Genomic DNA, 15,015 nt, shown 5'->3' with positions numbered 1-15,015 from the left:
AAGTTTGCATTTTTGACAATTTAAAATTAAGATGTTAGAAGTATGTACTCTTTTGAACCTCAGTTTTCTTATTTTTGTCCCCCTTTCTTTCTCCCCCATATGACCAGCTACCATATCTCCTACCTGAAAATAAGTTACACTTTGCAAATAAATATTGGCTTGTAAATAACTTGTCCAATGAGCACTCTAGTTTGTACATCAGACATAAAATTACCTCAAGATGAAATCATACGGTCTCTATTTAGCCATTAGTGTGCAAGTTCTGACATAGCACTTCCAACTTAATAAACGAGCAAAAGCAGAACTTCACGATAGCTGGTTACAACGTAAGTGACATGGAAGGCAATTTAATTTATGGTTCTCTGCGCAGAGCTGTGTAAAATTCTTAAAGTCTACACCAGAGTTCAGCCTCCTTACATTTCGCTCGGCCATTTCACACAACAGGTTGAGTCCAAGGACCCCCCAAAGCTGACAGGGCATCTTGGACCTGGGTTACAAGCTAACTTCATGCTGATTATGTCAGTGTATTCTTCAAAAGATCTCAGTGCCATGCCTACTTGCAGAAGTCATCAAGAATATAGTTCCACTAAGTAGCAAAAACTAAAAGTCTGGCAGAATTTGAAATCCTGAAACTAAGGGAAGTAGTGTGCTTTCCAGGCTGAGGTTTTGCTTCAAGGGGATTTTCACACTGCTTCTCTAGCACTTGAGGCAAAGGAGGGCTGCCAGGAAACACCACTACAGTGCCATAACAGTGCCACAGTGCTGTCACACAAAATGGTGGGACAAAACAACCTCAGTTTGGGAGCTTTGTAAACTGACAGGCCTGATTATCTCAAAGTAATAGAAGCTTGTGGGGTTTTTTAGTTTGTTTGACGTTTACTGAAAAAGCATAAAAAAAGCACACAATACAAAAAAAAACGATTAAGAAAAAATGCAAAAAAAGCATGTGTTAAATGCATGCAAAAAATACTACATATCTAAAAAAACATGCAGAAAACACACTAGATGCACACCAAAACATGCTACATCTGGAAAACTGGACAAAAACATGGACTATATTCATGCTAAAAATGCCAAATGCATGCTGGATGCTGAAACACGATAACTCGTGACATGGAAAAAACATGCAAAAGCATGTGCTAGATATGCACCTAAAAACACTGCCCTTGGAAAACGTGGAAACATGCCACACATGCATGCTGGCTGCTTAAAAAGCTGTTAAAGTGCCAAAAAACACACATCAGGAAAGAAATAGAGCGCACCCAACTGAGAAATGCTATACATGCAGAAATACACAGAAAGACATGCTACACAGATGCCAAAAATGTTAAATTATACATAGGGAGAAAACATGCAAAAGAAGTACACTAGGTGCATACGAAAAAAACTTGAAAAACAAACACTCAACAGACACACATTAAATGCTGGGGGGGGGAACATGAAAAACACCAAGAAAAGTGCCAAATGCACACTGGATGAATAAAAACATGTTAAACACAGAACTCATAACACACACACAAAAAAAGGCTGAAAAATCAATGAAAGGTACATCCTTAGAACAAAAAAATGACCTAAGAAAGGACGCTGAAAACAAACAAACACACACACCAAGACTTTTTGAAAAGATGTCGATTTTACATTTGTAGGGACTGTTCTCAATGTATTTCAGAGCTCTGCATAGCTCAAGATATTACTTACCTAGTAATACTAACATAAGGTCCAAAACGCAAACAATGTTACATAAGTGATATTAAATTTTAATTTTCTTTTATGCTTTATGAATATTCAGTTTTGTTTTGTTTTGTTTTTTTTTATATAATCATACCACTTTGCTGAAAATCCACCCGCATCTATTCACAACAACATACTTCAGGATAAAATGAGAGGATTTTTTGGCTAATTGTTTTTTGCCATATACTTCTCTTGTAGAGTCACAAGCATCTTACATGCTGCTTTTTGTGAAACAACTAATGGCTCTAAGTAAAACTGATCCCAAAAGTGTAGCTAGATACAATTGATAATTATAATCAATTTCCTAAAATAAGAAATTATTTTCTTCAACAACTACTTGGCACTTTACTATAACTCATTGATAAGTAGACAGCTTATATACAAAAATATTTGTTTGTTGTTCAAGCATTGTTCACAAAGCTAATACAGACAATATGTTCCTGAAAACAGGGAATGTATGTTTTACAGATAAAGAACATATACATCAATAAATGTTTGAGCTCACATTTCTAACCTGGAAGCAGCAAGAACATCCTGGTAAACAATTAATGAAAACATCAAGCTTTGACACCAGCATACCTACTGGTAAGACATTCACAACAAGGCAAAAAGTTGAGCACTAAAAAGCACATCGAAAATATTTCTCCATGCAGCCTCAGAACAGGATGTACTTATGGATATTGAGTTATCAACAAATTTCAGCAATTCAGGAGGAAACCATGCTTACCAAATACTATGGCTTTGGCAAAAGGTGGAAAGAGTTCTGTGTGTCTGCATAGGTTTTTATGAATTTGCCAGAGATCTTTGTGCAGTTTCTTAAAGTCACTGTATCTCTTCCAAACGACTATCTGAAGCAGAGAAAGAAGGGGGAGTATTAGTGAGTGTCATGACAAATATGCTCATATATGTTCATTGCTCACATCACAAATATGTTTTTAAGCAAATCAGACTGCTACCTTCATAGTTTATATGTTCAACAAAAATATACAATCTGAACTGCCAAGTGTAACAACAATAAAGAAAATTTACATTGGTTCATTATCCACCCCCAACCCTCCTTTGGACTAACAAGACTACAGTGTACAGACAAAATATCAAGTAAAAGCTGAATGAAGGAAATACAGAGGGCAAAAGCAGCATTGTTTCAGCCACAATGCAATCCAGAGCTACACAGGGAACCAGTAAGAGAGTGGGAAAAGAGCCGAATAGGAGCATGTCACTATCCAGCACTCAACAGCATGCTGTGCTTGGCGCAGCTGCAGGTACAGGGGAGAGACACAACAGCAGAAGAGAAAAAGAGGAAAGAGAAATCAGTACAGGTAAAGGATTCGCATGGAGTCTTATGGACAGAGGAATTCTCACAGGCAGAGCACAAAGCACCTAGAACTGAAAAATAGCTCGTAATTTATGTGCCTATGTAAACTGCTGATCCTGTGCAAATGCAAGCCCCCGTGTAAAATTGTTTATTAATAATAATTCTCATCAAAAATTGAATGCATTCCCTTTTGTAATCTAGACAAAATCTCTGACTTCAGAAACACAAGGAGAGCATTACACCAGATTTTCCTGATTTATCCTTTTCAGAAAGAAGCAGTCATCTCCCAGGCAGGTTCCTCCCAGTCAGTTATCTATCTTACCCTTCTTCCATCCCTTTCTTTGTATCCTTCCATTCAAGGAAGGAGAACCCGGCAGGAAAATCAGGCCAGGAAAAGAACTGAGCAACAAGATCTACACTTGACTGCTAACAGGTTTGCTATCAGGATTAAAAAAAAAAAAAAAAAATACAGAGGCATTTTATTTCTTGGTTTCATTGCTGATTAGACCCACTAAGCCATCATAATAACATTCAACACTAATGTACACTGATTAGCGTAGAAATGGGAAAAAAAGAAAGCATTGTAACAAATTCAAAAGTTGATTCCATCAGTCAAATGTCTCAACTACATTAATACAACCAAATACCATTTAAAATATTTCAAATACTTCACTGAATGATTTAACCAGTTGCATTCTCATGAGCAATCATAACTGTAGAACTACTTTTTTAATCAGTCTTAGAGATAAGCAAAAGGTTTCATTTTAGATTATTTTTTTTGGTTGGTTGGTTTTGTTAGCACTTTGGTCAGAGGCCTTCCAATTGTCAGTGGATGCAAGCCCTATCTACAGAGGGATGCAGATATAAGGTAACAGGACTGTCAGAGAGGATATTGAGAGCTTTAATATGGCAACACCCCAACCAACTTACCAACTCAGCTATGCAGACAGCAGCAGCCCTGACTCAGCCCCACCTACCACGCACACGCATCCAGGACTAGTTACAGCTAGCATTTGATGGAGTTCCATGGGCAAGGTAAAAAAACAGAATCTCTCAAGAAGGCTAACTAGTGATTTCAGTTTCAGAAACAATAATTTTCCAGTGCTGTACTTCCATCTACGCCAATATCCAGAAAGTGGATGATTAGTACTTCTTAAACAGTGTGCGTATAGAACATAAAATTGCTTTAGACAGCAAAGTCTCAAAACATCAAGTTACTGTATTGTCAGTACTTGGAGACAATGTGAAAAGCTGCCAAAAATTAAGAGCGTGAGATTGTTCCACTAAAAAGTATTATTTGTCTGCTGCTGCAAGCAATCTCCCAGTAGCCAAGAGGAGAAAACATACCCACAAGCAGCTTACAAAGCAAAGGAGTGAAGGTCATCCTGAAACCTTTCACAAGCTCATGGAGATCATGCCTTTACATGCATGCAGCTGAGCAAAGACAGCAAAGCTCCCGCTCTAACATACTCATCAGAAGTCAGATTTGGAGGAAGGATACATTATACTTCCAGGCCCAACAAAGCACAGCAAGTATATCATAAAACATATGCTAGAAGTGCAGCGCAGTAAGGTGCTTGTCACAGCTAGAGCCAGTAGATCTCTCTTAACTCATCCAATTCCTGTGTTCCACAATGAACAACCTTTCTCCTCTGTGAATGAGTATAGGGGAGGGGGAAAAAAAATACGACTGCCCTAGCTACAATTGCCTCGCATGCCATGTTGCCACCATCAATGCCCAGAAGCAAGGAAATTGAAATGAAGGCCACTAGCCTTTTGGTATCTATTAACTCCTCCACACACAACTTCACGTTAACTTCGTCCTTTTGAGAAGAAAGCCCTTACAAGGTTATCTTCCTTCCTGTCCCAGCAAGAACAGTTGGGGGTATCTTGAATTGTAATTCACTGTAGCGGGAGAGATCGTGTGTTAAAGGACTGTCTTCTGAAGTGCAGTTAACAGACGTGACAGAAAACTGGCGAGTAGAACTGAGGTTAGAGTACACAGCCTTACGGACAGCTGCACATCCGCAACACGTGTAGTAGCATCGCAGCAGTGCCATGAAATTGGCTTCTGCACGAGCAGGCAGGCACAGCCACGTGGGTCTGTACGGCTAGGGGAAGGGCTTGCACGAGACAGGTTGTAAAGCAAGAGGGTTGGTGTGCGTACAGAATTTTGTCTGTTGAATTTCTCTTTGAGCAGTTTTGGAAAACTGAGGTCAATTTATTTTCTGGGGAGCAGATTAGGAGCATACTCTTTTTCTCTCAAAGACTGCCCACAATTCTTTTGCTGTCATAGGAAGCAAGCGTAGCAGAAAAGCTCCCAATGTATGTTGGTTTTTTATTATAATTCATCCTTACAGCAACTACTGCCTAGGGTATTGCTGTTCAGTTGTTTGCTTATAACAGGATCACTCCACAGCTACCATGCTATCACATGCAAGATAATTAATTTGAATGCAGTAAGTGTGGAAAAGGGACATTCATCAACAAGTTCACGGCACATTTATGTTTCCTTGCTGACTAGAGTATGTGGAATCCTGCAAGGCTAACCTACATCTACTAGCTACAAGGAAAAAGGACACTGTTCTGCTATTTTTTCAAAACTGTTTAACATATATTCATGCAATACACTAGCTGAAAGACACTTACAATATATTTTTTCTGAGGAACGGCTCATCAACAGCTGCTATAAAGTGCTTTTCCCACAAATGAAGATTAAGGTAATGGCAGAGTGTGTTCATGGGTGGGCTCAATTCAGGAATCTCCCTGGAAAAGGTGAACATCAAGCTACAAGCTACAATAATGCAGGTCTAAAACTAGGTCCATGATTATGTCTGATTCGGATAAACTACTTTAATCTTCTATAGATTAAAAAAAAAGTGGCAAAAGCACGAACATTCATGCTTGTCTGATCCTCAAGATTTCAAAGAAGGATGCAACAAAGGGGGTATTAGGCGTAGTAGGCAATTCTCACCTCTGCCAAGCCACTAATCAGTAACTCATGCTTGACCATACATAGATGCACTGAATTCACTTATGGGCTCTTCTTTCATCAACTATCCAGGTTCTCCTCAACTGTGGTACGAGACTGCACCAGAAATTCAACATATGCATATGTTACTTAATGTCTGAAAAGCCAAAAGGTTGCGCTTTTGAAGGAAGAATCACATGTACATAGTATAATATAGTATGAACAACGTCAAGTCATTAGTCCAGAAGAAATCAAGCCAGAAAAAAAATAGATTTTTAATCTGAAAATAACCAGGAAAGAAAAGCATGATGCATTTTTTGTCTCAAAAAAATGGCTCCTAGCAGTCTTTTGAGGTTTTAAAGAGGCACGAGTATACAGCAGACCCTTATTCAGAGCCTTCTTGGAATAGGCAAAGAGCAAGCAATTCTAAAGTTTTATCAAAGTACATCATGGGAAAATACTCAAGGAGCCTCAGAGAGGCAGGACTAATACACAATTTGCAGTCTGACCTCTCTCAACTGCTCCTATGCTCCTCCAATTTCCCTGTTCACTAATAGACAGTAATGATGTAGGCTTTTCCGTGAAGTATTGGTTAAAGAGAGGAATAATACCTACAGCTGAGACCTAAGACTTGGATTGCAGACTGATCTCTAATTGTACTGGTAGGAGTTAAATAGCCATCAATTTGCCAATTCCAGCCCCGAGAAAGGAGCTTGCAAAGTTATCAAAGCCAGTTTGTCATCAAAAGACACTTTACTCCCTAAGACTTTGTTTCAAGTCCGGATTCATCACCAAGGGCAGAATTGCAACATGTTACACTCACTACTGTTTGCAACTATGAAAGCAAAAGACAGATGGAAACATGCAAAAAAAAAAAAAAGTATGCTCAATTAGGATGACAAAATACATGGAAATTGCTAAATTGTATCAAAGACACTTCAACAGGCATAAAGCAATACACAAACAGACATTTGCACAAGTTTAAACTGTTACCTCCTGGACATCCTCTGGATTTTTTCTTGAAACAATCTGAAAGGCAAAACAAAACTCGTTAAGTGCTTGGATTTACTATCCCAAACCGAATTGTGCAATGATTTGCTGCTGAGGAGGAAAAATCTGGCAAGAAGGCAAACAGTTGCATATTCCTCCTTGCACTCAGAAGCGTTTTCGTTTAGTTTCAGAGAAGTTTGATACCCAAATACAGCAGGGTAAGGAGCTCCAGCAGCAGAGACAGTTGCTGTTACCAGAAATACAGACGCACGTGCTAGGCAAAATGGCACAGAAGGCATCCCACAGAACAAAGCCATACACCCCCAGCACCTCTCCAGCCTTTCCCTGTTAATTCACATTAGGGTCACATTACTCCCAATAAGCAGAGTTAATCAAGGCTGTTCCTGGCTTAATACACGTTATGCACAGCCTCGTTGTGAGGTGTAAGGCTTTGAATTTATTAAGACAGGATTTTCACTTTACTTACTGCCATCAACGTGCGCACGAGACGGCCTCTGTCCTTGTGTGTTTGTTTCTACTTAAACACTCTTTGCCAAATTAATTATAAATGACTTGGTATGGAGGAAAACTGCAGCAAAAACAAGGCTTGGCTATACACCATAAAAAAATAAAAAATAAAAATAAAAAGTATATTGTAGGATTATTTTTTTTCTTTAAATAAATATAGATCACAAAAGCCTTTGTAATCCAAGTTCTGTGTTGGGTTTATAAGCAGCAGTAAGAGCATATCCACACAATCAATCACAACCAGACATCTTTAATTCATAACTGCAATTATCTTGGGTAAGTCAGTGCATCCTTCACTATAATTCTACTGAAGCCATTTAACAAAATAATTAGCCTACTGTTGGCTAAATAGGGCACTCTCGATCCAAACTAAGACTATCCACACACTCACAGCCCCCAAAATGATTAGGATGGTGAATGGGTGACACAAGTAAGCAAGTGCAAGGAGTTTGCATGACTCGCACCCCACAGGACCTCAAACATCACTCAGCTCCTGGTCCCAGATGGTCAGTGAAGCTTCACCTACTCCTTGCTAAGCAACAACAACGCCCTGCTCGCTCCCCCCCTTCCATTTTTCAAGAATCCTTGCTGAAGCCTCCCAGATTGCATAAAACCACCTTGGTACACAGACCACTGTAAGCTTTCACACATTTCAGAGGAGACAAAATGGAAAAGAGAAGGTCCTAAAAGACCTAAGGCTTTTTCCTTCACGCTTTTAATTTTTTTTCTCCCCCACTGCACAGTAAGTCCTCTTCTTCTAACACAGCCTACAATGTCAAAACCTCCCTCAACTTTTCCTCACCCTGAGGAGATCTGTGAGTAACCTCACATTTGGCAACTTTACCGAACGTTAACCTTGGGGCTGTTGCTCCCTCCCTCCCTCCCAGCCAGTTCATGTGTACGGTTTGTGAAATACTTCGACCCTTCTTTTCCAAGAACTGCTGCATCCGATGTAGCAGACCTGTAGAGCTGGAGAAAGAAGACAGCACAGGCAAGGCTACACCTCACAAAAGAACACCAAAGGGCACACACCAACTGTTCTGCTTTGCAGTTCACCTTTAGTTAAAGCCTTACAAGAGTTTTGGCAGCTAGGTAAGTTACCAGATGGGCAGAAGGAGACCCAGAGAGATGAGTAATTACCCAGCCAGTTAGTAAGAATCTGGAATAAAACCCAGAGGCCCTGTTTCACACTTGTTCTAATGTTACATTGCCTTCTATACCTACCTGCCATGCCAACTTTAAGTCAGTATGTAATAATTTATGTGTTGTCCTACTTTGTTCTTCATATCCTTTCCTGAAGGTCAACCCCAAAAGAGGTCTTCCCCTCCAATCCAGCCTACACCAACCTACAGGCTTGGCAAACATCTCACTATCCCCCAGGTTTTCAGTGCACTTTTTCAGTCCTCCCAAAAGGATCAATGCGATCAGCTCCTGCAAATCTCTACTGCAAGCAACTTTCATCTATTTAAAAAAATGTCATTAGGATACCTACCAATGAGCTGGGCAATGCAAAACTACTGCATTATGATGTAGGATCTCTGTTTTCACAAGGATGGATCTCATTCCCCACCACCAAGCAGAGTATTTCAGATTATCCTACTCCTGCAGATAGCCAAATGTAACTCATTACAATTTTAATTATCATTAATAATTGTAGTCTACATTTTCAGGTATCGTTCAAACAATACTCTTGGTGCCAGGACTTGCTGATTTCTCTTTCTGCTCTTTAGCCTTTGGGAATGGATATAAAAATGCTGATTTTCACTTAATCTTGTCTGCATTCAATTATTTCACTGCTTACAAGTAAATAAAATACATATTCTCTGGAAATACTCCTGTACATGCAGTTTCTACAGAATACATGCCTTGCAAAAACTACAGAACTGATTGATTTTTTTTTTTTTTAATTAAAGTAGTCTCCTAAACAGAAAGCTTTTAGAAAAATCTGCAGTAAGGGTAGACCTTAGCACTCAGAAGGGACTGCACGGGTAGCCCTGCTCCTAACACCCAGTAACGTGGTTAGCATAACCAGTGCCATTTTGTAAAGTAAATGGCCATCATCTGTAGGCAAGCTGGTCGTGTATCAGCCCCTCTTTTCTGCTCCTCACCACCCTTGAAGGTCCTGGGTGATGAGAACAAACACCAAGGAACCTTAAGCTACACTGGTCATAAAACCCTGTGAAATAATGAAGCTCACAATTAGAACCACAACTTAGTAGCATCCTCCTCCTGCCCGGGATCCCTAAGGAACCTCTCTGTCCCCGTAGCATTGGTGACTGTGCCCATCACTTAGGATACACTAAACAAGTAGTTTTCTTTTTCATAATTAACCCATTGGAACAGAAATCTCCTATATCTTACTGCAGTTTAACAAAGGCTTCAACTGCATGCCCCTGAAAGGAACCAGAAATCTCCACCAGCACATGCTGAGTACCCTAGGTCTCCGTCCGAAGGGTATTCAGTGCAAGGGGAAGATCCACCTCACTTTTTTCCTGGCGATCCCCCAAAGTCACTGCGCATCAGCCAATGCAGCTGTAGTGCTGTGCTACAGACCGTGCAGCTAGATCGCAGCAGGAACAGGAGGGAGGAACAGGAGGGGGGGAAAGGGGAGGGCAGCAGGTATGTTCATTGAATTGTTTGTGAATCTTTCCGTTTGGTTTCTAACGCTCCGAATCCTCACGTTGCAGGCCACAACTTGCTCCTGAACAGCTCCACAGATACCAAAATATCACAGAGCATCTTAACTATCTTCGGCCAATAAGAACAAAGTCATTAGAGTAAAATAAGCAGGAGTCTCGGCTCATTCCTATTACTCCCTGTTGCACTAAGAGAAACCAACATTAAAAAGAAACAAAACCCGCATGCAGCCCATGGCGACCTGCTGCAGAAACACCTGAAGGCACTGTTTCTCCTGTCTTTACCTCAGGAAAATCTTTTCAATATTGGAATTAGAGCAGGTCAGTTTGAAGGGTCCTTCAAAGACATCAAGTCCAAGTGCCCAGCCACCTCAAGGCTGCCCAAAAGTTGAAGCATGTTACTGAGAGCGTTGTCCCACTGCCTCTTAAACACTGACAGGCGTGGGGCATCAACCACCTCTCTAGGAAGCCTGTCCCAATGTCTGACCACCCTGAGGATGAAGAAATGTTTCCTCATGCCCAATCTGACCCACCCCAGTCCAGCTCTGTGCCGTTCCCATGGATCCTGCCATCATTCCCCAGGAGCAGCGCCCAGCACCTCCCTGCCAGACGCAGCCCCAGTCACTACAACCTTCGGAGCTCCACCGTCGAGCCAGTTCATCGCCCAGCCAAGTCTGAACACGTTTCTCTCTCAGTCAGTTGGACTGGCAGCTCTGTGGCTTCCTGGGCCTTCTCTCATGCCCAGTTTGCAGACGGGTGTAGCGCTGGCGGCTGCTGCTAGTCAGCAGGGACCTCCCCTAGGAGGACACCTTTCCTATCTGGCTTGCTCAGTACCTGGGACAGGACACTGCTGGCAACATGCTCTAGAAATTCCCCAGATTTGCGTGTCACAGCAGCACGATATTCCCAATTTGTGTCTGGGAAGTTGAAGTCTCCTGTAAGGACAGGGTAACCGACCCCAAGATTTCCCCTAATTGCCTAGGGAACAGCTCATCCATGCTATCATCCTGAGTGGGCAGCCCACAGCAGACAACCACAACATCTGCTTTGCTATCCATCCCCGTAATCCTCATCCAGAGGCTCTCCACTGCATCATCCCTAACTGCAAGGGCTGAATAGTCTAATCTCTCCCTTTTAGATTAAAATCTCACAGGGAAAAAAAAAAAAAAAAAAACAACCCTTTTTTGGCTCTTCACACAAACTACATTTCATTTGACTAAAAAGAATGTTTGCAACGTGTGCCATGTTTGTGTTTGGTGGGCCTGTAAATGTTCGGCAAAAAAAAAAAAAGGTAACAACAAATTGATTTTTAATTTCACAAAGTGAAAAACTGAGTTGAGGGAAGGGATGCACATGAACACACTGATCTTGCAGGCAGAACGCCTGCGGCTGCAGTAACTACAGGATCGCAGGTCATTTAAGTGAAGCCTTTCTGATGCTCTCAGCATATCCCACCAAGCCTGTGACCTGAACTCCCGCTTCTCCTGCCGCTATCTCTGCGTATCCACTACCATCCCCTCCCTTTTTGGCTGAAGTAGGGAAATGGAGGAGAAAAACCAGGCAAGAAGCTTCCCCAAAGGCACAGAAGGCGCCTTTGGCAGAAGGAGCACCCCGCCAGCTCTCCCAACACCCCACTATTGGCTTCAGCTTTCCTCCTCCTCCCACCAGGCCTCTCCCATTCCCCCAGACCCTCTTCCACCCAAACTGGGCTGAAGAGCAGAGACCAGGCACCTGCAGGACGGGGCTGTCCCGATGTCCCTGTGCCCAGTGTGGGCGCGCTGGGTGCATGTTGGCTGCTCGCTGATTTCTCCTCAGGAGCTGACAGCGAGGCAGAGCCATTCGGCTGCCACCTCTCCGAGGAGATCTTGGGGAGAAAAAGGAGAAAAAAAAAGAAGGAAGGAAGGAAGGGAAGAGTCGCTGCTTTTTAAGCAATGGACAGGAAAGGGAATTGAGTCCAAGGCGTGTCTGGGGGCACCACGAGCCATGTGGGGCTGCTGAAGCCCCCCTGCTGCCTCCCCCCACACCTCGCCCAGCCCGCAGCCCTGCCAAGCGCTCCAACCCTCACGCAACCGCAGATTGAATAATTAAAAATAAAAAAAATAAAAAAAGAAGAAGGAACGGCCAAGGCAGAGGCAGCACGGGAAGGAGGGAAGCAGGACCCGGAGGAGGAGGAGGAGGAGGAGGAGGAGGAGGACGAGGGGAAGGGTGGTGGTGGCGGTGGTGGCGGCCGGGGCTGACTCACCCGCGCCGTGACCTTGTAGACGGTGTGGCCGCGGGGGTGCCGCCGCGGCTCGGTCACGGTGTAGAAGCGGGCCAGGTCCCCGCCGCGCTGCCGGGGGCTCAGCATGCTGCCCACAGGGCCGGGCCGGGCTCAGCCGGGCCCCGACAAGGACGGAAGCGGCGGCCGGGAACGCCCCGACACGCCCCGGCCCGGCCGGGCCCGCCCCGCCGCGGGGAGCTCCGCCCGGCACCGGCACCGCCATTGGGGGGACGGGGGCTGCCTGCCAGAAGCTCTTTTCTCGTCAGAAAGAGCGGGCAGGCACTGGGATGGGTTGTCCAGGGAATGGTGGGGGCACCGTCCCTGGGGGTGTGCAAGGAAAGGTTGGATGTGGTGCTCAGGGACATGGGTTAGTGGGTGGTGGTGGTGGTAGGGGATGGTTGGAGCAGGTAACTTGGAGGGCTTTGCCAACCCTAATGGTTCCGTGATTCTGAATCACATTGCTTAATGTTTCCTGTCTTCTCCAGATTTCTTAAGCAGTACTTGGACTTTGGGCTCTTGCGCACATATAGGTCTCCCATATAACTCTTCAGGGAGGGAGGCATCTTGCCGCAGTCCAAAGGAGCAGCTCGTGCTGCGAGACGTTCTCCTTCCACAGGCTGAACCTTCAGTTACTTGGCTGCTGTGGCGTCTGTACCAACCTAGATTTATACAAATATAGATCGCAATTCAGATTATTTGAACTCTTAAAGTTATTTTTTATCACAGTATTTTAATTCATTTAATAGTCTGCTATTAAAAACTCAGCTGCTCATTAGCAGGTTATTAATATCTGATCTCATGCAGGCCTTTGACATAAAGAGGAGTATTTGATTGCATTTCTTTGTGAAATAGTAGAGACTTGTCATGAAACGAATAGTAAGCAGGTGTTTCCTTTGAGGATGACTGAGCTCCATTATGAACCTTTACAATATTCCCAATTATTGCTATGTAAATGAAAGTTCTTCTTCAATAATCATAATAATCCTGAGTTCCAGATCAGATTCACCGCTACAGCTACCATTCTGGAAGCTCACCTTTGAGTGAGCAGTTTCAGCATTTCACTGTTTGAAAAAAAAAAAAAAAAAAAAACAGCTCATTTGACAGTGGTTTCCCATGCGAAACCCTGAAAAGCCTAGCAAATTCAGGTCAGTCTCCAAATAGCAGTGTTCTAGTATCCACATACAGCTTCATCTTTGAAAAGCGCAACCCCAGAGGAAGGTCATTTTTCTGTTGGAGAATACAATGACTCTTCCGAACAACTCATAGGGCAGAAACAATACAAATGTGAGTTTTACAACATCCTGGCTCTTGTTTTTCTTTGGATTACTTTGGCATTCCCAGCTATCAAGTTACTAGAAAGATTCTTTATTGTTTTTATCTCTGAGAATTGCTTGTTTTTTATCTCTGAGAATTGCTTTGCACTGGGAATATTTTCTTAAGGAATGGGAAAGAGAGGAAACATTAATTCTTACAGAGACACATAATCCTTTCAGTAAAATTGAAGTTTCATTGAAAGAGACATTCCAAAAAGAGATCCTCTGTTTGGAGCAATTTTAATGTACAAGTGATGGAAACACTGAGTTTTCTTTAAATCTGAAATGAAGGGGTTAGAATGATGTCAGAGGATATTTTATTACTCTCATCTTCTCTAATTTTAGCTGTAGGAAACTTGTGGCTTCTCAGATCACTTTTGTGGTGGCACCACATCCAAAAACCAAAAAGCTGGTTGAAAATAGGCTTGCACAAGGGAGCATGGAAACAATTTCCAACATGAGATACTATGCATGTATTTGGTACCAGCAGTTCATACAACCTTGCAGTGCAATACTTAATAGTACATGATTAGACAACCAATTCCAGTATAAACTTGCTTATGAAGCAGCACTTGCTTATAATACCTCATAAGATGTGGTAGCTTTGAAGTTTTAATTCTACAAGCAGAAATCAGTGGAATCGAAGTCATTGATTAATCCCTATGGAACGATATAATAGATCTCATTTAAATTGTAATAGCTAACTCAAAATTCAAAAGTTAGCAGTTTGATGGGAGGAGAAATGGAAACGAACCAGTAGAAGCTGAGATGACAGATGTGTATGTTGCAGCTGTTTAACTCCATGTCTGAAACAAGCTTTACGTATTTTGTACAGTTTCCATCTCCTTTATTTACCAGAGCATACACATATATTAGAACTGGAAAACCTCAGAAGGACAGTAAATATGATCAGATCTATGGAATAGCTTCTTCGTTTGGAACAATGCAGAAGTTTCTGGCACAGAAGAAGAAAAAACATGATGGGATATGATAGTGGTCCATGAAATCATGTTTGGCTTGGAGAAGATGGATGGGAATGGACTGATCAGTGTCTCTTTAAAGACAAGAGCCATAGGTGAGTGAAGTTGGTAGGAATGAGGTTAAAAAATAATAATTTAAAAAATAATTTGTCACATAACAACCATTAGAATTGCAGGACTTGTCAAAGGGTGTTGTCGATGCAAAAAGTTCCCAGGTTCGAGTACTTGGGGGAGAGAGTCACTGAGAGTTACATAAATGACAAACACATCAGTCTTAAATCTACAAAGCTC

At 42.3% G+C, this 15,015-nt stretch overlaps 1 protein-coding gene across 4 annotated transcripts in view; it reads right to left on the bottom strand.

Annotated features, from left to right (window-relative positions):
• The window catches only part of RPS6KC1 (ribosomal protein S6 kinase C1), an 86,489-nt gene extending 73,877 nt beyond the window's left edge, over positions 1 to 12,612 (bottom strand). For 2 of the 4 annotated variants that reach the window (XM_027453712.3, XM_072035503.1), the window contains exons 1-3: positions 12,414 to 12,612; positions 7,011 to 7,046; positions 2,459 to 2,579 (exon numbers count right to left, since the gene is read on the bottom strand). In XM_027453712.3, coding sequence (XP_027309513.3) covers positions 2,459 to 2,579; positions 7,011 to 7,046; positions 12,414 to 12,518 — 262 coding nt within the window. In that variant the 5' untranslated portion in view covers positions 12,519 to 12,612. Of the gene's footprint in view, positions 1 to 2,458; positions 2,580 to 6,020; positions 6,135 to 7,010; positions 7,047 to 7,494; positions 7,578 to 12,413 lie in introns of those variants that run through there. The other 2 variants (XM_027453715.3, XM_072035504.1) reach the window with 2 other exon arrangements.
• Between the last annotated feature and the right edge of the window lie 2,403 nt (positions 12,613 to 15,015).

This window comes from Anas platyrhynchos, chromosome 3 (assembly GCF_047663525.1).
Source record: "Anas platyrhynchos isolate ZD024472 breed Pekin duck chromosome 3, IASCAAS_PekinDuck_T2T, whole genome shotgun sequence".
NCBI classification, from domain to species: domain Eukaryota; kingdom Metazoa; phylum Chordata; class Aves; order Anseriformes; family Anatidae; genus Anas; species Anas platyrhynchos.
This window is presented reverse-complemented; position numbering and strand designations above follow the sequence as displayed.